The following is a 24,607-nucleotide window of genomic DNA, read 5'->3' on the forward strand; positions in this document are numbered from 1 at the left end:
TTCACATGTGTGAGCGCCATCTGCACCACTTTCTCAAGGTGGAAAATCTATACCAGCTGTAATTATTTCCCTCGCTGATCCTCATTTTCAAGTAATATCTCCATAGGAACCTGCTCCTGCTCTTCTTCCGGCTTAATGTGTTGTGTTTCCAAGAATTCTCCGCCCAGGTTCGTTTTCATTACCTGAAATTTTCTCATGTTTCTGCTGGTGAGTTTTTAATTGACATTATTCTAGGGGAGGACTAATTATTCTGGCACAAACTTTTATGTCTAAAGGTTTCACCTCAGAGGTGGCAACTTCCTGTGTGTCCGACAGAGAGGTTCTGTTTTTCTACACCCGAGAAACAAACAACTTTGTCGAGCAGTGAGCACTTGGGATACGTTAGTAGACATTATAAATTTGACTGCTCATGTGAAGAGACTTCAGTTTTGAATAATATGTCTGGTGCAGGCTGCTTGAAGAAGAAGCCAGCAGTTAAGACAAGAGGAAATAGAGAGAGCTTCCCCTGCTTTACTGCTAAGATATGAGGTGATAGACTGCTCTTCCAGGCCCAGCTGTTTTCAGTTTAAGCTCTCCAGTATAGAAAAAAACTAAGAGCCAGATGCTTCCTTTTATATCTGCAAGACAAACCTTATAAGGGGCATTTTTTAAGCACTTGACATGTTTGCGAGAGCTATTTTCCAATGCAAAATCAATACAATCATCTTTTTTTGTCCAGGGCCTTTTGCGGAAGGCAAGGCAATTTAGTCGATAACGATAATACTTCACAAGTGTAAATCCTAGACAATAAGACAAGAAAACCTTACATGCCTCACTAGTTTGACACTACACAAATAACACCTCGAAAATAGAGACAATCTAGACACATCAAATCGCATCCCTGTGACTCAGCCTCCAGACAGCACGACTTCAGGCTGTTTCCTTGTTACTGCAACCTTGAACCTTAAAAACATGTTTCAAGAAACGTCACCTTCTTCCAATCAAACATAGTGTCCAATTCAGAGTTTATTTAAAAGTTTAACTGTAATATTTCTTTATAAAATGTCAGAAAACGACGAGTTGTGTACGTACATGATCCCAAAATACTTCCAACAATGTTTAAACTACAACAATAGCATCACCTAGAATCCCATGCCGCTCTCTGATGTCATCAAACTACGTCTTTGCTAACAGAAATTACAACAGTTAAGACTGTGCTTTTAAAGCATCGCCCGAGCTGGAAACCACACTGTCAGTTTAGCCAGCTGAAGGAGTAATTTGTGATTCAAAATGTAAATGATTGAGTGTGCCCGCTGGCAAAATGCAAAACAAAAGTTATTCATAAAGTCTTACACCAAACTGACAGACAGGCCTTTTGATACACAGACTAACTGAAAGAGGAAATGACGACTGTTTTCCGATACTTAGTTCAGCTAAATATAATCAGCTGAGATGCTCACAGAATACAATATTAATCTAGTCTTTTTCACAGCTGATAGTTTTACTTATTAGTTATGGTAAGAAAAGCACAGGTGTGATAACATAACACTGACGATGGCTCTGTGGTACTCAGGTTTCCCAGCGAGGCGTGAGACTCTGACAGTGATCCTGAAGCTGCTAAATGGAGCAGCTAAATGGACTTCAGCCATCATTAATGATAATATTATCACCGGTGCTTTTCACACTGCAACATATTAAAACGTCTTTGAAAAGGGCCTTCGATTGACCTTTAACATATCATTAACTAATCTTGTTAGAAAAGGCATTATCAAGCAAAAAAAGAAATATCTTTCAGTATAATCAAAATGTTTTTAATATAAATTTAAAATGATATTAACAGGCGTGCAAAGACTCTGTAGAGACTTCTCGCCACACTAATATACCAGTGGTTTTTATAGTTTGATGACAAAAAGCGCCTGCAACAAGCAAAGTGTCTCTCAAGAAAACCATCAGTGTTGGTCATTAATGCATGAATGTAATATATGTTTACATTCAATAACAAAGACCGTGTAGTGTGACAATGTTAATCATTGTGAATGATCTAAGGTAGGAGGTAGTCTGAATAGTTGAGTGAGCATCGTCTGTGTCATTGTTCACTTCCTGTCTTCTGCGTTTTTAGCGCTGGCAGCGTCCACGACCCCAATTTCAGAGTTTCTTCTGACCAGCGATTCCTGTTGCTAGGTTACAAAAGTTGTCTGGCAGCACTTCCGCTTCCCTTGGTAGTGACCGTTAAGTCTGTTGTAAATTGTTCTGTAAGCTTAATATTTGCTTTAATTAACAGACATTTTACAAAGAAAACATAAACAAAGGAAAGGAATCGTGTCCTGGCGTTAGCAGCAGCTCTAGACCTGGAAATTGTTCCCTCGAAAAAAACAAGGATTAGCTTCTCGTCAGCCATTGTTGTTGACAAAGTTGATAACGGAATACCCGCCCCTTCTTGATTTTGATTGGTCGGTCAGGGAGAAGTGACATTGATGAGTGCGACAGTGTTCCAAATGTTGAACTATTTTCAGCTGAGAGCGCAGCAACAAAAAACAGCTGGTGCTGAAGCCGTTTACACTGAGCGCTGAGAAGGCTGAACTGTATTGGTTTTCAATAGAAAATAGCAGCACAATAACCGCCATTAGTGGACACAGGCCCTTAAAGTGTTATTGCTAATAAATGTAGCCATGACATCACAGGATTTTAACACCAGAGACAGCATCCTTACTCACATCCCTGGTAAGATCCAGGTTTGGTTCAGGGTCAGGGGTAAGATGTTGGTTTTGGTTAAATGTTAGTGTTTCAATTCACTGTTGTCTATGGGCTGTTACATCTCTTGGAAAACTCGCAGTATATGCATGTATATTCTTTTGTAGTAAAATATTTGGACTTGTATATTGGGCACAAAGAGGTCAGTTACAAACAACCTACTTCTGGTTTTGGTATGAGGATCTTTCCTCTCTAGTATATACTTGTTGATTTAGTTGATATGAACTGGTTCTTCATACATGGCCTAGTCAAAGTGGATTTGAAGTCACGCGTCTGCAGGTGTTTTCAAACCAGCCTGGACTCTAAAAGGACTAAAAGCAAAAGGACACAATGTTCGCCAGTGTGACTGTCTAAGCTGCTGCCCACCTCAATCTATCACAGGGCTGCCTATGGCTCCCAGGAGGCCAGTGCACTGCACAGCCCCCGCACCACCTTGTCCCCTACGCCTCCCGCCACCCGCCTCCACCGCACATCACCACCCCGCCGTGAGTGACAGGCATCCCGTTCCGCCTGACTGGAGCCTCTATCTCCTAACCCTCAAGGACAACTAAGAGGACATATTGTCATCAACTCATCTCTCTCATTCCCACGGCCGCCTCCTCCGTCGATGCACATACACACGCACTGTAGCCTACCGACTGCGACCCACTCACCTGTAACAACATCTACGTGACCTTTGCTTAATGCCTTCGGGTGCCACACCAGAACCCATTCGCACAAACAACCTGCAGGTCTGGCTGTGCCTGCCGCTTCTCATTCACTCCCTCCGCTGTGAGTCTGTGTTTGAAACCGGCGAGGTGGTGGGGGTTGTTAAGAACCACTTCAGACAGAAACCTTGAACAGAGGAAATAAACAAAGCATCGTCTGTGAAGGCTTCCGCACAGATCGCCTCACACTCTGGAGCTCCAACCGCTTCCTAGCTGTGGAGATCTGAATTCTTTGTCTCGTACTGTACACCAGTCGGAGGCATCTTGTGAAGTGAGAAAAGACCAGCTGAGCTCCAGAGGGAGAACTGTCGGAAGAAGTAGAAGCACTTTTTCAAATAAATAAGGTTTGGTTTGTAGTAATGTTTCCTTGGCATCAGTGTGCATTTCGCTACAGTGCAAGGTTGTTTGCTACGTAACCCTTAAGTGTTCAAATGCTGCATTCAGATTAGAAAAGTAACAATAACATCCTCACATTGTTGTTGCTGCAGCTTCGCCGTCTTATGAACTAACGTATCTTATTCCCCGCGAGTTGTTTTTGCACTTCAACGTGCTGTTAGATGTTTTTAAACCAGAGAGACAACAGAAAGTGGACGCTGAACTAAAAGTTTGTTAGTTACACACGCAGTGAGAAAGTCACATGTTGATCGGAAACTCTTGAATTGTAAGAACAGAAATCATAAAATGTGGTTTTAGAGGGCAGAGCAGTCGTCCAAAGAATTACCACATTCATTTCTAAAGACTTTTTCTTCTGATGAAGTTGTTCATTTAAGACTGAGGCTACAGATGTTACAGTTAAGGATAGTTTATCTGCATAAGAAAATATAACATTAAGTCTAACCATGCATGTGCTTAAGAGTGCATCTGCAGTTTCCATCAGCTTTACACAGCACTTGAGCTCCTTGTTTTGCTTTTACAGCCTCTGACTGTGACGTTTTTCATCACTGCGGACTTCACTTTAGAAGGCAGCCGCTCTGATAAACCCACCGTGTGTGCTACCGGCCGAGCACCAAATATTAGTAGTAGCTGGTTTACAACAAACAAGCTAGTCTGGCATTAAATAGCACCGTCTCTGGAAATGACTCCGAATGGCGAGTGAGCTCCTCGTCTGAAACAAATAAATCTGCATTTTGTGGTTAATCTTGGATCTCATCCATCCTCTACAGCAGTGGTCTCGCCTCAGGACCCACCACCTCCTCCTTCATGACAAATCGTGACCCAAATTTCTAAAATTTTCCAACCCCTCAAATTTCTTTCATGAAAAATTCTGCAGTTTAATAACAGTAGTATTAACAGTACAGTAGTATAAACAGTATAACAGTCAAGCAAAATGACCAGCAGTGAATAAGAGGAAAATATTCCCTCTACAAATCATTGAATTAGCAGCCTTTTCAACAGAATAAACTCAAAGTTTCAAGCATGTAAATGTAGCTGTAGCTGGGATTACCGGTGGATACATGGAGTGTGAATAAACTACACTACTACTGCACGCACATCATAGGAAACCTGTGTCCTTCAAAATAAAAGCACAGCATAGAATTTTGCCACAACTATTTTCTTTTTCAAGCACACATCTGCGACCAGTTGAGAACCACTGCTCTACAGGACTAGAAGAATTTCATACTTTAATTAATATTTATGTATTTAATGTATTCAGGCACGGATTAAGAATGCAGAGGCCCCTGTCACCTCCTTCTGATGCATTTAGAAATTTACTTTAACAAGGAGGCGACCTTTATAGAGTAAGTAAGGCCCTAAGCTGCAAATGTGAACATTGTTAAATTTTTACACAGAAAAAAGGAATAAATTGTTGAAAGTTTCAAATTCAGTTTTCTTTCTCTTCCGACTTCTTGGTCTTCTTGACTTTTGTTAATATCATGCGATACCCCGGCGTCGGACATATTCAAATAGGCCGAGTTGTGTCAAAATAACACAAGTACTTGCTTGTGCCTCACAGCTCTGATTTTTTACACTTTGTTTGAGTTGAGATCAGCAGTGTAGGTGCCCTTTCTACTCTGATTGAGCAGCTAGTCGCTGAAGTGTCTGATTATGGCCTCGATGCTTGCCGTACTTTAAAATAAGAATCTTGCCTACTGCTGCTTTAATGTCACATTGGTGCGCAGCGGTTTCAAAAGTCTTTGTGACAAAAGTATTCAACGGTAGCCTTTCGGAGTCCTTGTGCAGAGTGTAACATAAATTGGAGATCTTCCTGTGTGCCGGCCTTTTATCTCCCTGTTCAGTGTCATATTGGAAGCTAATTAAGTGTTTTTTAAAGGTTTTGCAGCAAAGTGACAGTTTCTGTAGATTTGCTTTTTAGAAATGGTACAAGATAAGTAAATTATGAGAAACAAAGTCCTCCTTAAATCTCCTACTGCACATTTTCAGACAAGAAAAATAATGAGAATCAGCAGAAAAACAAATTAGAACAATCAATGGCATAACAATGAGGCTAAATATTATGTTGTGTTAAAGCATAAATCACACTGCAAGTTTCCCCAATGTACTCAAGCATCTATAAGTATCCAAAGAAGCAGTATAGAGGCTATTCATTTCTATTTTCAGATGCCAATTATGGTGCACAGCAGCAGCTTTGGATATCGAACCAGCTGAAGTCAAACTGTTGTAATACATTATTATCTATTTCAACCTGGTGCGGCGGGGAGATTCTCACGGCAGGATTTTCATCAAAAGTGATAGCCTGCTGAAAATGTAATTCACTGTTTTAGTATAAATCAATAAGCCTCCAGATTCTATTCCCCCATTCCACCTTTATGTTAATATAAAAGAAATGCTCAAATAGAACTTTAATTCAGCACACAGACTCTCAGACTGTTTAATAGCCCCAATTTGATCCATAACTGCTCAATTGACACTTAAATTTCAGGCCCATCTTAATTTGGCTTCTCCTGACGATTTTTACTCCTTCTCTTTGGAGCCGAGGCTACTGCGGCCCATGATAATAGAGATTTATAGGCTGCAGCCGCTCTTACAGTGGTCTTCTATTAAGAATTATATCCCATTTGATCATTAGTACTCTGTTCTCACACAGGAAAGAAGGGAAAGTCATCGACGCACTGTATGTGATACAGTGTGTTTAAATGTCCTTTGTGTAAGCAGGCGGACACAGAACATGTTAAATGCTGAACATGCTAACGAGCGTACAGCGAGGGCTAATTTAGTGTTAGAGGACATTCAGATGTTTCTGACGAGGGATGTAAATCCTGATGGACCCCCGTTCGACTGTATTCATTAATCATGCGTCTCATTGGCGGCGCTCTGATTTGCCGCTGAGACAGATGAAGATGAACTCAGCAATATATTTCTCATCATAACACAACCCTCACATAAATATTAATAGCATCTTTTCAGCTGCTGGGCATGAATCATTTTTCAGACGGGGAATTTTAAGAGCTACCCATGCGTGTCCGAGAACACTACATAAGCAAGCAGTTGTGATAAACAACGGCGCTTAAAGGCAACAGTGAGGAGGAGCTTGAGCTGTGTGGGAGATTATAAAAGGTCTTTATTGGACTTACTTTAGGCACCTTCTGTCAATACTTTTTCTTATTTCACTTTACAGCTCATCGACACTGATATTGTTAATGCACAAGCGATTGTTGTCGTCTATCATTGTTAGATGTTTTGTATGAGGCAGACATTTTTTAAAGATAGCCTGCCGTCACTGTGGGAGCTGAGGTTGCAAGTGGAACTGGCTAATAAAGGGGTGCTTTAAAGCTGTAATGATCAATATTTGTAGGTCAATAATGTGTCATATGAGCAGCTCAGCTTCACTCTTTAAAATATAAACAGTTAGTTTTGTCAATATGTCAGGGATAATGCTGAATACACATGGATTCAGGCACGGACATGCATGACGAGATGTTGCTATGGTGATGTTGAATAAACTATACAATCAATAAATGTATCTTGTGTCATCATTTTATGTAACTATTATAACATTTGTGGCTATATATGCAGCTTTCTTGATATTAAAACATAAAATTATTGTTAGATTTCCCTCATAACGTGAGGTCATTCATTTCCAGTATGGACAGTGAAAGGAGAACTGCACTTGGTGTTTCTCTTGTTTATCTTTGTCTGAAAAAGAGACAACAAAAACAACACAAGCGCATGTGGGTGCACCCTGTTCTGCAAGAGCGCAGAATGCATGGGGAATTTCATCTGCTCATCCAGGAGCTGAAGATGGATGAAGACCGGTTTCAGGCGTGTTTTTCGGCTGAACCTCTCTCATTTCTCTCGCGTATTTCAGCTTCTGTGTGATGTCTCTGTAGGATTTTAACGCTGGTCACGCTGTTTTCTTGTTGTATGAGGGAGGTACGCAACATCCAGTGTGGAGGATGGCAAAAAGTAAATTCAATGCAAAAAAATTTAAATTAATTGAAAAAGTTTCCGTCGGGATTAATCAGGTTGTGTCTTATCTTATCCTCATAAAAAATATTTCATAAAATCCTTCCAAGTTGTGAAAAGACTCTTGAAGTCAAAAGTTCTCTACCTGCAACAATATTTGCAGCTCTTCTGGCCACTGCAGGGTTATGCTTGCCATATCTTTTAAATGGATATTCTCATATCTTCATGGGTTTCACATTTTTGGTTGTATTATTGATCACGCTGAAAAAGTAACAAAACTGCATAATTCCGTGTTTTTCCAGTTAAATTTTTAAAAAGGTCGCCTCTGAAATGGGCCGTTCAGGACAGCGGCAGGTTTTTACGTTAGAACCTTTGCTTTCACTGAAATCAACCAATCCTCATTCACCGTCATTCGCCTCAGGCTACCTTCTTGCAACAGCTTGTAGTCAAGTCGTGGAATTTACAATTCCAATACCTCCGGGCGATTCTGGCTCTTACACATAAGGCCAAATAACCGATCCCAGAGCGGCCATGTTTTCTACAACTTTGGAGTGACGGTGCAGCGTGGCCGCTCGTGGCTGAGGTCTGACCTGTGAATGGCAAAACGGCTGGTTCGTTTCAGGAGGAAGAAGAGACTCTGAAAAATAATTAAAATAAAATATGTATACAATTTTGTATAAGGAAACAAACTTAGATAGAATAATAGAAAATTGATTGCATAAGTAAAATGTGTCCCCTTAAAGGTGGCCGGGAGGTTTTCGAATGAACTCCATATCCGAAACACTGGTTGTTCAATGTCTTTATATTTTCATATTTATGTCGGCTACTCTGCCATACAATGTAAGACCAACATTACAGTAACAAAAACATAGCGATAGTAATAATAATTGATAAAGATTAGCCAGCAAACAAGGCTCCGCTTACTCCTCAGACAGCAGGTACTTCTCTCTCCCACAGTTAACAGTCCGCAGACACTATTCTGCCCGCCTTCACTCACTGCTGCTGTGGATTTTGCATTTGCGTTGCAGCTTTTGCAATTGTGTTTCAGAGTTCATTCAAAGCCTCTCAGCCACTGTACTTATTGGCTATCAACAGTCAGTCGTTCCCTTTTGTAGCTTAGTTTCCGTCAGAATACACTCTGCGTAGTTTTGTTGATTGGGAGCCGAGCTACAAAATGTGCCTCTAAAGCAGATTCACAACGTCTTTTTTTTTTTGGAGTTTTATTCTTCTTCGTGCTGTTTTCCCGTGTCACAAGTGAATAAAAGAATTTGGCTCTCTTCGGCCTTTTTAAAACGTTTTTGAGAGGTTCAGGGACGCTGGTGACGATGCTAATAAAAACTTCTGAGCTCTGAATTTTTCAAGCGACATCTTGGTCCTGTCATTGTCACTTTCAGCATGAAGAAATATGTTTTGATATTCTTCTTGTAAGTAGCTTTTTTTTTTCTCGATCTGACACTCCAGAAAACTTTTATTGTCCTGATAGTTTTTTCCATCAGCTGTCAGCACCTCTCTGAAAAATGTGGGCAGCATCTCAGAGGTCAGAACGGGCCATTCTTTTATTTAGCACAGAGTTGGATGGGTCATTTTGGGTGGACTCATTTTTACCAACTTTTCACTGTGTTTTGGCACAAATAGTGCAGCCAATAATAAATACAACACTGTTATGTTGGTCTATTCGTCACAGTGATGTAAGGCTGCTTGTGTCCTCGCAGGTGTACGACCATCACTACAAAGCCATGCTGGACGGGGTGGAGACAGACAGCATGATGGAGATTGACCCGGGTCAGCGCATTGAGATCTTCAGAATGGGAAACGGCAGCGAGGAGGTTCTGGAGGTGCACGACTTCAAAAATGTAAGTAAAAGGTTAAACAAGGCCGCGCGAGCCATTCTTCTTTTCTACGCTGTAATTGTGTCGTCTCTTCAGCCGAGGAAGGATCATGATGTTCTCATCCTGCCCTTTTCAAAGAGCCGGTTGACAACATTTATCCTTTGTTGAAATCATATTTTCCTCTTCAACAATATTTTGTCACTCTCAATAAAAACGGTGACAAACCTTTGAAGCATCTGAGGAACAAAGAAATGGAAATAACACTCGGCGAGGTGTACGGAGGGATTTTGTGTTTAAGTGCACACACAGCAGCCGAGAAAGAAAGATTAGTCTTTTACAAAATGACTGTTTTTCTCCGCGCTAATAATATACAGTAACTTCTTCGCAGTACAGAGGCAAACACCATTAAGAACCCCATCTCTATTTGTTCCTCACACCTTTTTCAAGTGCAATTTTGTCTCCTGCAGAACTCATTAACTTACCTTTCATTCCTAAATCCTGCTCGAGTGTGCAGGAGGTTACACATGCTGCACCTCGGAGACAGGAGCGTGCTGCTTGACTGGGTAATGAATGCTCTTTTTCTCACTCCCTTATTTACTGTGAAATGTTGGGATGCAAGGCTGGAAGTTACAGGATACACCTCATCCCCAAAAACAAAAAGCTACGCGTTGTTATTGTTTTTCTAACAATGGTCTTTGTGAATATAAAACGGCTGTATGACGGAAACGAAGCACAGCGCTGGAAAACTTTAACCTCTGCAATCAATCCCTCTATTTCTCTCTCCTCCTCACTAAGCCCAGTGTGTGTGTGTGTGTGTGTGTGTGTGCCCCACATACCCACACACAACACACGCGCCTGTTGCTTGTTCCACTTCCTGTTAGTGAAGCACATCCCCTGAGGAGATTTGTTTGATTCAGTGCTCCACCATGGAAGACTAAGAAACAAGCGAGTGAGCAGAGTAATTCAAACCTTATTGTGAGAAGGAGAAAAAAAGGGGGGAAGGAAACCCACACAGAACTTACAATAGGATTTACTAAGTGGTAGCTTATGCACCGATGTTAGAATAGATTTTTTGAATACAAAAAAGGGGCTGTTGCATGTTATTTCACAGCCACCTCTAAAACAGTCTCCATCAACCCTGAGGGCTGTGTGAGGAATGGAAAATGAGGGGATTATGCCACCAGGACCGCGTGGACCACGGGCGAAATCCATTCACTGTTGTTTCAGGGCAATGCTACACTCGCTTTAACCAGAGAGACGTGGAAAAACTGGAGACGGAGGCATCCAGAGAGAGAACCACATTAAGACAAACTCGCAATATATATTTTTCACTTGGAAAATTGGCCCTGAACTTGTTTTGAGATTTTAGCTCCTTCGGTGTTTCAGCTCTGGCTCCGCCATCGCAAGATGGCAGCGCCCGTCACAGGCACTATTTTGGCTTGAATTTTGTACAATGAGAGTAGATGGATTTGCGGTCGTCCATCTATATAGACAGTCGCTGGTATTTATTAACAAAAGTTGAGATAAGTTGTTACATGCTGCTCTATAAGATAACAGGCTAACTGAGTGATGCTGCTTGGTACAAAACCCCAATCTGGACTATAGTTTCTAAAAGGCAGGAGTCTGTATGATGGACATTATGTACAAAACCAAAGCGGATCATCATTTACACTTAAAGAGCAGCTCCAGTCATGTTTTAAAAAATATAAAATGCTCTGCTTGAAATAATAAATTGTGTCCTAAAAATCATCCCAAGGCATCTCCTCCTTCTCCCTCATTAAAAATTCCTGAATCTGCATAGGCCCCGCCCACTATGCAAATTCGAAACCAGTTCTGGAAAGTTCAGCTTCTCATTTCGTGAAATTACAGCCGAAAACAAAACACGTCTCTGCCAACGTTTAGTGGCAACTTGTTGAAACTTAGCTAGCTTGAAATGTAGTAATCAGTAGTAGTAACGTTAACGTTAGTAGTCAGTAGTGAGTTTGCGAAAATTACGATGGCGGTTACAGCTGGCTCGCGCATCGCCAAAGTGGTTGCCATAGGTTACACATAATGATATCCGTAGCGTCACCCCGTCCATTAGTGGGATTGGCTCCTTAGGTTTGTGACGTCTCAAACCTGCCAATCTGAAAACGTGTTGTTCAGCCTGTCCTTGGTACACTGCAGTTTAAAAGCAGACAGGCCCAGCCATGGAGATGACTGCTGATGTTGTCCCTGATATGTCTTGTAGCACATGAAGAACACCACATGGAGATGTTTACAAGGTTCAACACTTGATTTTCACTATTAATAGAGAGGTATTTTTTGGGGGGGGGGGGGGGTTTATCTGCACTCTGCACTCTAAACAAGTGGGCACTTTTTCCAATAAACTTTATTTATTTTTTGCTGGGATGTGACTTCTGTGTTTGAGCTTATGTGCTATGTAGCTTTAGTTAACTCAAATAGATTAATCCCCAAGGCTTTGCTGTTGTTCAACTCCTTCCAGTGTGAAGTAATTGGTAAGTTGCGGGGCTCTGCTTTGCTTTCTCACAAAACTTTTCCCTGTATATAAAATACTATTTTCTATTGTTATACTTTTATTCTTTTTGCTGTCTCCTGCTCAGATCGCCTTCAGCCATGAGGATGTGCTGGTCAGAGGGGAATTTTATGAAAAAAGCTTACCTTTCTTTCTTCAGCTGAACACTGAACCGCATCCTCTTCTCACAGCAAATAATACTGAAGGAAGAAATAATACCCTCCAGCGTTCATCTTCAAATCCATTCCTCAAATATATAAATGATGTTGATAATGCTGATGCATCGACCAAGCTAATAGCTGCTGGCGTGACTTTAGCTGTTAATTCACAGCAGCTGAATGATGCATGCACTGACATGTTCTCTATTCTCTTCATTAGACGCAGATAAGCATCTTACCGTGGATATGTTAATATTAAGTCTCTTTTCCATCTCTCATCCCTGTGTTAATGTGTCCTCCTTCATTTTCTGATTGACCAACCCCAGTAATCACTGTATCTCATCACAACATCGCCCTCTCCTCTTGTGCCGCAGCTCAGCAATTCAGCACACCCAAATTAAACAGAGACTCATCACAATAAAGCGCGGCACAAACATTATGCTTTTGTACTGGAGACCATTATTGCCCCATCCTTTTTCCGCGCCGATGAAATTACATGCGGTTAGATTATGACAGGCATCACTTTGTATCATGTCTTGCGCGGCTGGTATCTGGTTCTGGGAGTGACAGCTCCACAGAGGACGCAGGAGCAGCAACCACATGGTCAAGTTAACCGATTCAAAGGAGACGTCACTGCAATCACCGTGTTACTGTAATTAAATTTAGATTGAATCAAGTCCATTTTCATGGTAGCGCTCATGCAATTTTCAGTTGATACAATTTAAAAGGCGGCGTGGCAGATGTAGATCCTGCGTCTGCTCTAATGCTGTGTGCTGAATGAGCAGCTCTACTCTGCAGAAAATAAATTGGATACAATCTGATCGAGTCTTTCAGACTTATTCCGGCTGAATATCTTAGATTAACATAGAATGGCAGCGGGAGAGAATTAACTGATCTTTCTTGCCTATTGAGGCTCAGTGTGTCAGAGTGAATAGAGCTACAGTCCACATGCTGGAGGATCATCAGTGCAGCTGAAGAGAGTGACTCCACACTTGACTGCGCAGATTAAGAGAGCGACAGGGACCTATGACTGCCTAATTCAATGGGGGCACTCTCTGTAGAAAACACTTCATTCTCAACAATGTCACCCGGCTCTCCTGTGCCATCCATCCCGCTGTAACGTATAATGCGTGCACGGAGGAACAGCCCCAGACTTTTTACCTCTATTCAGCTTGAAAGCAGGATCTGTGTTGCAGGGGCAGAGCAGTCATCAATTTTAAAGCACGTTAAAAGAGAAAGAGATCAAAAACACACCTCTTCTCTCTCATTAGGTTTTAACTTCTTTGACTTTTTTAACAGCTTTGATTATCAGCAAAAAGATGGGCGGTTTAAAATGATCGCCCCAGTTATGGGATATCCACATCACAGAGAGCTAATGAATGATACATATATCTGAATTTCTGAGCATCCCATCATTTCTTTTTCTTTTTTTTTTCAAAGGGAATCACTGGGATCCGGTTTGCCGAACATCAGAGGTGCTACATCAGGACCCAAACTAGGAAGCTACCCACGGTGGCAGAGGTGGAGGCTGAGGACACAGAGTTAGTGGTAAGTCTCCTCCCACAGCTGTCTGTACCTCGGCTCTCTGTAGTCCTGCAGAGGCTGTCATGCATATTGTAGGGAGATAACCAGAGTAGAGCACTGCAAACACCACGCAAATCCTCAGCCTGTCCATCTTATCCCGTCTCCCCCGCCCCTCTCACTGAAGAATAAACCAGGGTTTGTGGTGCCTGTGAAACCGTCAGAAAGCTGCCCACAAATCCCGTAGCCTCTTTGTGGCTCACATCAAATGCTGTTTGCTGTCAATCTTGAGCCAATATTAATTTTTAATCATCTCCTCCAAAGGCTCTACCCAAATAGCCTAAAGGGGGAAGGGTGCAATAGTGGTCTGAGTGAGAGGTAATCCATTAAAGCGGTATTTTTTAAGAGAGGATTTCTTTGTAAAATTCACAAGGCTGCCTCTCTAAGTTTAGAGGGATTCATTTTGCCTCTCTGGGCTCTTACAGTTCTATGTGAACTTCTGCAAAAAGGATGGGGGGAGAGATTCAATCAATCAAAATTCCCAATTTTTCTGTGTCACAGTGCAATTCACTGAGTGGGCTGTATGTTCAAAGAGAAAATCCAACTCTCAAATGTCTCTTCTGCTTGCATGCTCTCATTTACATTCCACATTGTAGCTGGGAAGGAGTACAGTAGCTGGCAAATATCTGACGCTCCCGGCTTGCGGCTTCATTTTAAAAACAGAATAAGCCAATTGTGAGTCCAAGCGAAACCCAGACTCAGTTTTAACTTTAAGAACACAAGCTGTTAAACCAAAAAAAAACAAACGCTATATTGTTTTTTCCCCCCTCTCATCTTCATAATGTCTGATCCGCGTTTACACATACTAATTGCCCAGGCAGCGCCATATGTCCATGCCATATCTGTCTTCTTTAGTGCACTGTGAAGCCTAACTGGCTTAATTCACAGCTCCAAAGTGAATCATCCACGGCCAAGAAAGTGACGGGGGCTTATACTTGTAGTAACGGAAGGCCTTATTAGGACCGCCGTGAGCAAACTAGATGATTTTACACCATGTTCAATACATTTAGAAAACAGAAGGTATTTTCCAGATGTCTCCTGCATTAGGTTGTTCTAACCAATCACTATTAACCGCCATACACGGCTACAGCCTTCTTATACAAGATGACAACGATGAAGCTAAATAGTTGGAACAAGACAGCAAAGCATTCAACCCTGTCTCATAGAAAGAACCTTCTTATACTACTAGTATATACCATTGGCCAGGCAGTTTAAGGACAGTGTAAATCCGGTCTAGATTATATTTACAGGCAACATTTGTTTGTGTTTATATACCACAGGCTAGACATGGGGAGGCGGTTCATTTTAATGGAGCGCACAGAAAGTTCCGGACTTTGATGTCAAAAGTCCTTTTGCAACTTGGCACATAACTTTACTCAAAATGTTTCCTCGTTGTGCTCGTATAAAACTTAATCCAGGTGTTTGCCGTGCTCTATAAATGTTGAATTTACAGTCTCTAAAGGAACGGCCGGTGTTTAAAGGAGCAGATTCACATTTTAATATATTGGTTCGCTTCAATGGCGAGGCAAAGATGAGGAAATTGATACAACTCTTAGGTCTCTATGCTAAATCTAATGCTACTCTCATCAGCTAAGGCTAGCTTAGCCTAGCATTAGGATTGAAAACAGGGGCAAACTGCGATCTCTGCTCTGCCGAAAAGTGCCGTAAAATCTGTAATATAGGTCGCACCAGAATATAAGACGCAGTCTGTTTTTACCATGTCGAGTTTGCAACCCTGCTAGCTACTGGTGCTGTAGTTGAGCTACAGCCTATTGAATTTTGTGAGGGTGGCGGCTGCACTGGCGAGCATGAAGGCGCATGTCCGTGACGAAGCGTCTGGGTAAAATACCGTAACGCGATAAGAGAGCTCTCTCTGCATTTTATACCGGTATATTGGTTGTACCGGTATAGGTGGGGTAGATAGATAGGTAGGACGCAGCCCGATAGATTAAAAAAAATTATCAAAAGTCAGTCTTATGGGGCGCTGGTTTAGCTCAGTTGGTAGTTTCAACACTGATCGCAGGCTCCCCCACTCTCTCCTCCCCATATTTCCTGTCTCTCTTCAGCTGTCCAATCAAATACAGGCAAAAGCCCCCCAAAAAATCTTTAAAAAAAACAACTCTGTCTTATACACCAAATTTTACAGTTACTAAATTCTTCTAACAGTACCTCTAAAGCTCACTTACTAATAAGTGTTATTTAAGTTAAGTATTATGAGGGAGTTATCGTCTCGACTATTTTTGGGTGGAGCACAGTAGCTTCCTGGTACTTCACTTGGTTGCCTGGCAAGTCACAGAATGTTTTTCGATCACAAATTAATTTCTCTGAACAATTTTGTCAAGCGGGTAAGCGTGAGGCAACAATGGAAAATGACCCAAATGCAAGAAAAAGGGCAGACAGGAATACTTCAAGGGTTATTGGTCAGTTTAAGATACATCAGCATAGTGGCATTGATGAGGAGGACAAACTCACAAAAGGCAGGAAATAGGTGCTGACAGCTCTTTGACAATATGGCGGGTAAATGAGTGGAAATGGCTCGCTATTTGCTGCAGGGCTGATGTGGGAAAGTGGAAACAGGTGGGCGAGGTGGGGTGGGGAATGGCAATGCAGGGTCCTTGGGAAGTGTAATTGGGCTTGGTACAAGGACAGAGGGGCAAATGTAGTGGCAGCAGTAATAAATGAAGATTATCTGGTATTTCTATGGTTTTAAAGTTAAATTGGTCTCAGCCCTGAAAGATAAATGAACTTATAGCTGTGCACAAGGCCCACATCTGTTGATAAACGTGCCAGTGATCTTCTCCCCTAACTCTGGGCATGGAACCGAAAAATCCTATTTCCCAAACTGACTATTGAATTAATTTGTTTAAACTACCATACATTCTTTATTCCCCAACCAATTTCATCTTTAAAGCTAGGTGTATATTTCAAAACTCAATTTCTACTCTTCTGACAACACTTTTTTACTGCTGCTAATGTTGCTGAACAAGAGAGGGTCATATTACGGTAACTTAGAGCGACCTTGGCTTGTGATTTCACCATGCTTTGTCTTCACAATAGACAGTGACCCCTGATCTATCTTTGAAAATCCACCCACACGTGACCCTGGAGAAGATCAGCACAAGTTCCTCCTCAGGTGGTGAAACACATGAAGCTCACAGGGGTTTAAAGCCAAGCACTAATGGCTCCTAGCTTAACCCAGCCACAGGCTCTCAGAAAACAAGGCTCAGAGCAGGCGCGGCAGGCTTTAGAGCCGAGCTAAAAAACAATGGCAAAAATTGCGGAAAAACTGCAAGCGGCTGATAAGGACATGCAGCCCCTGCGAGGGAAAACCAGGTGAAAAACATGCTTGTTTGCCAGGGTTTTTTCCTCCCTTTTCAATTTGCCTCCTCTCTGAAATGTCTGAGGAGTAATCCCTTAGCTTCATTCCAGTTCCCCCAGTCTGACACAGAAACCACCATCTGCCTCCCTCACAACCTTTAACATTGTCAACGGATGCTGCTTGCTCCATTAAACAGCCACTTAATATGGATGACCAAAGCTCGCCCAGCATCCCAAAACCTCCCACTCAGACAACAACTGCAAACAGAGAAAACAGGAACAAAACCACAGTGCAGGATTTAACTACACATAAGGCCTGCAGGCACACAGTACAGTTTGCTTTATCTCATATTTGTCTGCATGAATTTATGAGCTCCAAATGATAATAGGCTGACCAGTGAAACCTTCTGTCCCTACAGTTGATGGCGGCTAAATGCTAACATGCTAGTGCTGGCAATCCCAATAATTCTGAGCTTCTTTTGGTTTTCTATCATCATCTATCCAAGTTAGCAAGGAAGCTAACAGGACATTAAGTTTACACTGTTTAAAAAATGTCAATCTAACTCTTGTCCCATTGTTGTCTGGTAATCATGTTAAGCTAAGCCCACAACTAGCCCACAATAGCTTCTTCTATTTATGATGACTGTCTGTTACCTCAAAGGTCAGCACCATGTTCGCTCGGCCGCCATTTTCAAATATTGCCATGCTTAGGGTTAGGAAGCGGTTATATACGTTTTGCTAAACCTATAAACGTAGTCCACCCTTTTATTTTTCTTTCACCTCTTTGTGATCGATTAGCAACTGACAAACCAGTGGATAGCAAAAATCTGGAGGGACATTGGAGCATAGCTTATTTATCGGTGAAAGACGATTGTTGATTACATATACGCTATAGACAAAAGCTACTGTTAGCATTCAACAACATCCTAGCTAACGTCACAGTTTAAAACTGTGACATGTAACGATAAAATTCCTATCATAACCTGTGTCCCAATCCAGGGGCTGCAGCCTTTGAAGGCCGTATTTGAAGGCAGATTGCGTTACAGAAGCGCGCCGAAGGCTGACCCAATTCAAAAGCTCCTTCAGATGCAGTATCCCAAGATGCAATTGCACACCAATTCAAACGAAATGGCAGACTCTTACGCAGCTGAGGAATACGCTTTTAAATATAAAAGTTTTGGTTTCAACTCAATCGATAAGCAATCGTGCACATGTTTAAGAAACGAAAGGGCCCTTGAAAGAAATTACCTTTAAAATAATGGGTTAAGTTATGTGACGTTAGTTATGCAAGCTAGTTAGCCCGCTAGCTACCTGTTGATAGGAGACAGGAGCGGCGTTTGGTTAAGCAAGGGTAAGGGCGGGAACAGCTGGTGACGTAAACAGGAAATCCTCCATGGAACAGACCGTCTCATTTCAGTTCGGCTTTAACGGTCTATGCAGGTTATGCTTGCATGCTTGCTAACAGCAATGTTTGCTCGGCATTGGTTGTCAGCTTACTTTAGCTGTTGAGACCTAGCTGTCAGTATCTTATGAGTTATCAACTATGTTGCCATATCTTCGAAAAATGGCTTATTGTCAAAGTCTCAGTGTTCAAGATTTTCACCATCCATCGTCTTTTCAGTTCGACGAATGATATGTCAGATGTACAATGTGCAAACTGGAACACTGCAGCCTGACAATATAACTGCATTTTAGCTGTTCACCTTGAGCACTACCGTTTGCAAATCCACTTATAAATCCATTGAGATTAATCGATATTTGCTGTGAAATTTCACTGTTTTAAACACTCATGTTACAAGGCCTTTGTTGGCCGTAAGCATGTGTGAACATTCTCATTATAAGTTGGTTGTAAATTGATGTAAATTAAAATGAACCACCTGGTTCATACCCTCCTGCCTTTGTTATGTACAGTATGTGAAAGCCCTAGAGTATCATGAGGATATCTTTGTTGATCTCTGGCAAACATAGCACCACTTTACTCAATGTGTCATGTAGACAGTGTTTCCCCCCTCCGGTCACAGTGGCAGGAGAGGGTAAATTCATTAACTACCGCACAACTGGTGTATAATTAAGTTGTGCACTGTAGGCGGAAAGCATATATACACCAGGAGCGGGCGGCCCAAAAGAAATTACCATCATTCCCAAGGTCTAATACTTGATAAAAAGTTGCTAGTGTCTGAATAATATATCATTTGTCAATAGCAAAATAGAAAAGCCTTTAAGAAGTGTGTGTAAACTGGAGGACTGTAATCATGTTGTCTTCGTGCTTGTCAACTGGCATTTAGAAATCCCTGCCCCATGCTAAAATGCTGACCTTTACCACTCCCCCCCAAAGGCCCTCTCCTACAAGTTATTGGAGTCGTTTCTCAACTGTGAAGTCAAAGTCATGTTGTGCGCCCCCTGTCGTGACCTCCATTTACTTTCCAGAGAAGACTCACTTGGCTTCAGTGGTTAAGAGGTCCAATTAGAGAGTGCTGTTTGTGTTCCTCGAGGTTGATTTTAATTTGGCGAGAGCACCAGTCCAATGCCAGGACGCTTCTTTGGCCTTACAGAACACAACCAGTCCGTTAAGTCTACTGGCTGCTGCTTAAATGTAGAGGAAAGTGTCACCTGCCACGCCCCACACCCAATCTTTAACGTGACTGAGTGTGCTTTTTATACCTCTCTGCAGGTCGCAACTGTGTGGCACAATGACAAACAAGAAGCAGCATGGGAAGCGAAACTCTCATTCAAGCAAGAGTGACAGGGGTGAGCGTGAGGGAGGGGGGGCACGACCCGTTATAAATGATTCCCGCTCCCGCTATAGCCCCGGGATTCTACGTCAAGCTTAACTAATGTGCAATTAAGCCTTAGACTGGGAGAAAATCACCTTGTTAAAACATTTGTCAAGTGAACTGTTTTTCTGTTCCGGGTAGCTAATTAACAAGGGAATGGGAAGAGGGGTTTGTTTGTGTGTGTATTTACATATACATGAAGAAAATAAATATCTTCTCTGTTAGGGGAGAGCATTACCAAATCCCCTTCATATGTCTCTATTAGACAGCACTGACATGTAGTCCCTATCATTAAGCAATAATAGTTTACTTTACAGCTCATGAACTACAGTATCAACAAATTAAGCCCACTGATAATGCTGGGTGCCAAGCGAAGCATTGTTGCGCAGGAGGGGGAGGGATGAAAGGAGGGAGGGAGGGAAAGGGGGAGGAGGGAGGCGAATGCAAGGCTTTATTGTGTCTGTCACATTAAACGATATTGCAGCCACACTCAGAGTAATGAAGACCACTTCTAAAGTCATTTAAAAGTCAAATCATCACTGTCTGTGAATTTCAATGATGTATAATAGAAAGAGCACGCCGCAGGCTTGAGAAAGAGAGGGAGGGAAAGGGGAGGGAGTCGGGGCAGTGGGAGTCAGGAGTCAGGAAGTTGCCGCCCTCTCAGAGGATAGAAAGATGATAGATAAAACGAAGAAGATGGAGCTGCTGCGTGGCTGAGGGGAGGAGAGTGCAAATGCAGGACAATACTTTCTGTGGGGGCCTGGGCGTTTTTGCAAGCTCTGACATGCTATATTTCATGTGTATGCGTGTGTGTGTGTGTGTGTTTGTGTGGTTTTTTTTCCCAGCAGGTGGATGAGACCCAGGCCATGGATATGAAGGTGGACAACTCCCAAGTGTGGGTTCCTGCCGAGGAGCCCATCGTTAACCCAGCCTTCCTCTTTGACTCCAAGATCTGGGAGATTTGCCAGGAGCTGCCCATCCACTGGATCCATCCCTCCCTCCTCAGCGGTGAGAGCAGGGGGCATCTCGGCCTCTAAATGCAGACTATTAACACTCTCACTGGTTGGCGTCCCCTCTGGCCATATGGAGGTCTGTAGAGACAGTAAGACTCCCAAAACCATCTGAGCTTCCAACACAGGCTACTGTCTGTGTGTTTGGAAAGTAAACAGGCTGATGATCAGTGGTGGAAGATGCTTCAGATTCAGTAAAGGTATCATTATACAAGTTCCAGCCCAGTAATCTGATTGGACAAGAGGCATTCCATGAGTGCTGATAGATCACAACATCACTGGGACTTTTCACTCTGTGTATCACTCCGTGTATTTCACTGGTTGATGTTAAATTAAAACATACATATGATAAATAAACATGATAAAAACAGCTGATCTGTGGTAACCTGTTGAAACAGAGTGCAGGAGAATGTTTGGGTTGCTTGGCAACAAAAGTCCAGTTTCAGTTAAGTTGTGGAGCTAGTTGAGCTGGTGGAGCAAAAAGTAATCTGTGGTTGGCTGTTACTGTTTACTACTGTTTGCCGCTTGTGTAACTCTTGTATAAAAGCAATATAAAACAAAATATTGGGTTATTATGACCTGACTAGTTTATAGCATGTCGTGTTTTAGGCTGCAAAGAATGATGTAGTCATTTTGACTTTTTAAAAGTAATTATACACCATAAGCTGTATTAAAGACTCCCTCCAGTGAAAATCTAGTGTCTAACCTTGTAAACATCTCCATGTGGTGTTCTTCATGTGCCACAAGACATATCAGGGACAACATGAGCAGTCATCTCCACGGCTGGGCCTGTCTGCTTTTAAACTGCAGTGCACCAAGGACAGGCTGAACAACACGTTTTCAGATTGGCAGGTTTGAGGCGTCACAAACATAAGGAGCCAATCCCGTTAATTGATGGGGTGACCCTATACATATCGTTATGTGTAACCTATGGCAACCACTTCAGCAAACTAATGCAAACTCACTACTGACTACTAACGTTAACGTCAGCCAGCTAAGTTTCAACAAGTTGCCACTAAACGATGGCAGAGACGTGCTTTGTTTTCGTGACGGAGGAGGGCGGTTATAAAGTTGCATAGTGGGCGGGGCCTATGCAGATTCAGGAATTTTTAATGAAGGAGAAGGAGGAGACGCCTTGGGAGGATTTTTACAAGATAATGTAAGATAAAAAAAATCAGACACAATTTATTATTTCAAGCAGAGCATTTATATGTCTTAAAACATGACTGGAGCCGGTCTTTAAACATGTTACATAGCTTATATGAAGACAAAAGTTTTGCCACTGAACACAGTAAAGTACCTGCAGGACTATAAGACACTCTGAATACCATAGCTGCTGTTTAGAAGTGTACATTCAACTTATACAAACCCCACATTTATATTCATGAATGAATGAATACAAAATAAGGTGGATTAAAGAGAACATACAAACACTGGTTTATCAGGTCAGGGATGATAAAATTGAAGGATTAACTTGCAGGAGGGAAATTTGATTTTAAAAGTCTGTATGCACAAAATACATGAGAGCAGATGTGCATCACAGCGAGAGGAGTCACACGGTAAACTCTTTCAAATGTTTAACTTTTTAAAAGATTATTTAGAGACAAAAATATTGAACAATGTGAACACAATATGATTTATAATAGACTGTCAATGGTTGTCAATGTGTTAGCTTGTGATGCGAGTACAGTGTCTTGTAAAAGCTTGTTGTAAATGTCGGCAGACCATGTGAGGGGGACCATTTATGTTACTTTTGTCGTGAAGGGGCACGAGTAATATGATGTGTTCCTCTCACTGTAGTTCTTTATCTTGTTAAACAAAATTGCTGCCAGGAAAGCAGGTGCAGACCCAGGGGTGTCTCAAAGTTATCCCAGAGGGATAACCACAAAATCGCAGTAGCGATAGATTGGAAAGGGGAGGAAAAAGACAACGAAACTGTATAGAGCCGCTACAGGCTTCCTTAATGAAATAAAGCACTAAAATGATTAACTAAATCACCGCTGCTAAGCAGCTGACTCAAAACCAAAATTGTCCAGGAGACCCAGAAGACTCGAAGCTAAAGGCAAAGGCTGCTCGGGAGGCCTTTGATAACCCAAAAGGCTGGAGTCACACAAACTCTCCAGCACCCCAAATTATTCCCTGGGAAACAGGCAATTGACCACAAATACACACAAAGTTCTGAGTTGGTGTTTGCAGATACACCGACAACTACAGAAGCCACATGGAGAACCTCTCACTACCTCTGAAGGTGAGATAATGAGTCAGGGCAGTGCACTGGAGACTCAGGGTATATGAAGACTCCCCACACCTGGGCTTAATCAAAGCCAATCAGTGCCACACACACCTGATTGCAGTGAGTTGATTCTTTCACCACTCTCACAGGGCCGAAAGGTTGAGTGCCCTCACAATTGCAGCTCATATTTTGTGTGGAAAACATAAATAATTGATTATTTTAGAAAGAATAAGGAATCATTACTTGTAAAAAAGATATGTCACCTCATTCCACATATAACATTAGATGAGTTTTTTAAAATGCTTTCAGAAAATAAGACTTTTAGGACTCCTTGAAAGTCAAAAATGACTTGGTTAGATGAAGACAAAGTAACTTCAGCAATCAGACAAATGAAGTAAATTTGGTTTAAAGGGTTTTATCTCTAAAGGAAGTGTAGGCTTTACTAATTAGGATCTGTGAAAGTGATTTGTGTGTTCGTATCACAACAGCAACAACACCATTGTTTGACAGAAGAATTAAAAAGCTTGGAATGAATTCCGGCGTCTTTCTCGTGAATGTGAGTAATTAACTTCAAGCCACTGAGAAAACTGAGTAAATGAGCCAAAATTTAATCCAAGAGCTTTCTCACTTTGCTTCAAACAATGGAAAAACTGTTACAAGTATGTAAACACCTCCTGTCTTTGCTGCTCTGTCTGTGACTGCAGATGCCGAGGTGGAGGACGAGGACACGCCCGACGCGGAGGTCGCAGGTCAGCGTTTCGCCCGAGACGTCCTGGACCACCCTGCAGTGAACGACTATGTGAGTGGGACCTCACGGCGAGATACAGTGGAGCCAGTTCAATCAGCTCCGGCTCTGCCTCGACTCTTTCTGCATATAAATCGCTCACTAATTGATGTTAAAACTGACTTTGTGCACCAGAGGGCATAGCAATTGCTCTATATATCTGTTTAAGTAAGGCCAGTTCATTGAAGACTCCCTTAATGTCTCTCCATTAATTGAGAGGAATATCCAGCCTTTCAAAGGCAGCAACTTGTGCCTCACAGCGCCCGATACTTCCTTTTCATACTTCCTTTTTTCTGAGGCGCTGTACAAAGGAGCGCTCTCAAGGTCACTCGCTGCTGCACAGATAAGTTACATTTATTAATAATGCTCTAATTATCAAAGCGTATAAAATGAATGGAAAGGCCAAGTGGCGTATTTTTGGTGTGCTGCATGTAAACCACTCAGTGCTGTGCGGGTAATTATCCCTGACTGTGAGGGAAAACCATATAAAGCAGGAAATAACACAGGAGTTATGCATTTATATAGAAATGCTAAAGGCTGACGCAGGAACACACAGGGGGTCGCGGTATCTGACACACGCGCGCATACACACATATTCGGTAC

At 42.1% G+C, this 24,607-nt stretch overlaps 1 protein-coding gene across 2 annotated transcripts in view; it reads left to right on the top strand.

Annotated features, from left to right (window-relative positions):
- tnmd (tenomodulin) overlaps positions 1–24,607 on the top strand; it is a 53,126-nt gene that overhangs the window by 21,844 nt on the left and 6,675 nt on the right. The window contains exons 3-6 of one of the 2 annotated variants that reach the window (XM_069669941.1): positions 9,515–9,655; positions 13,745–13,852; positions 20,826–20,985; positions 23,925–24,019. In XM_069669941.1, the coding sequence (XP_069526042.1) occupies positions 9,515–9,655; positions 13,745–13,852; positions 20,826–20,985; positions 23,925–24,019 (504 nt within the window). Of the gene's footprint in view, positions 1–9,514; positions 9,656–13,744; positions 13,853–20,822; positions 20,986–23,924; positions 24,020–24,607 lie in introns of both variants that reach the window. The other variant, XM_069669940.1, reaches the window with a different exon arrangement.

Source organism: Semicossyphus pulcher, unplaced genomic scaffold (assembly GCF_022749685.1).
Source record: "Semicossyphus pulcher isolate SPU_LCO1_2020_fin unplaced genomic scaffold, fSemPul1.0.p SCAF_2, whole genome shotgun sequence".
In the NCBI taxonomy this organism is placed as follows: domain Eukaryota; kingdom Metazoa; phylum Chordata; class Actinopteri; order Labriformes; family Labridae; genus Semicossyphus; species Semicossyphus pulcher.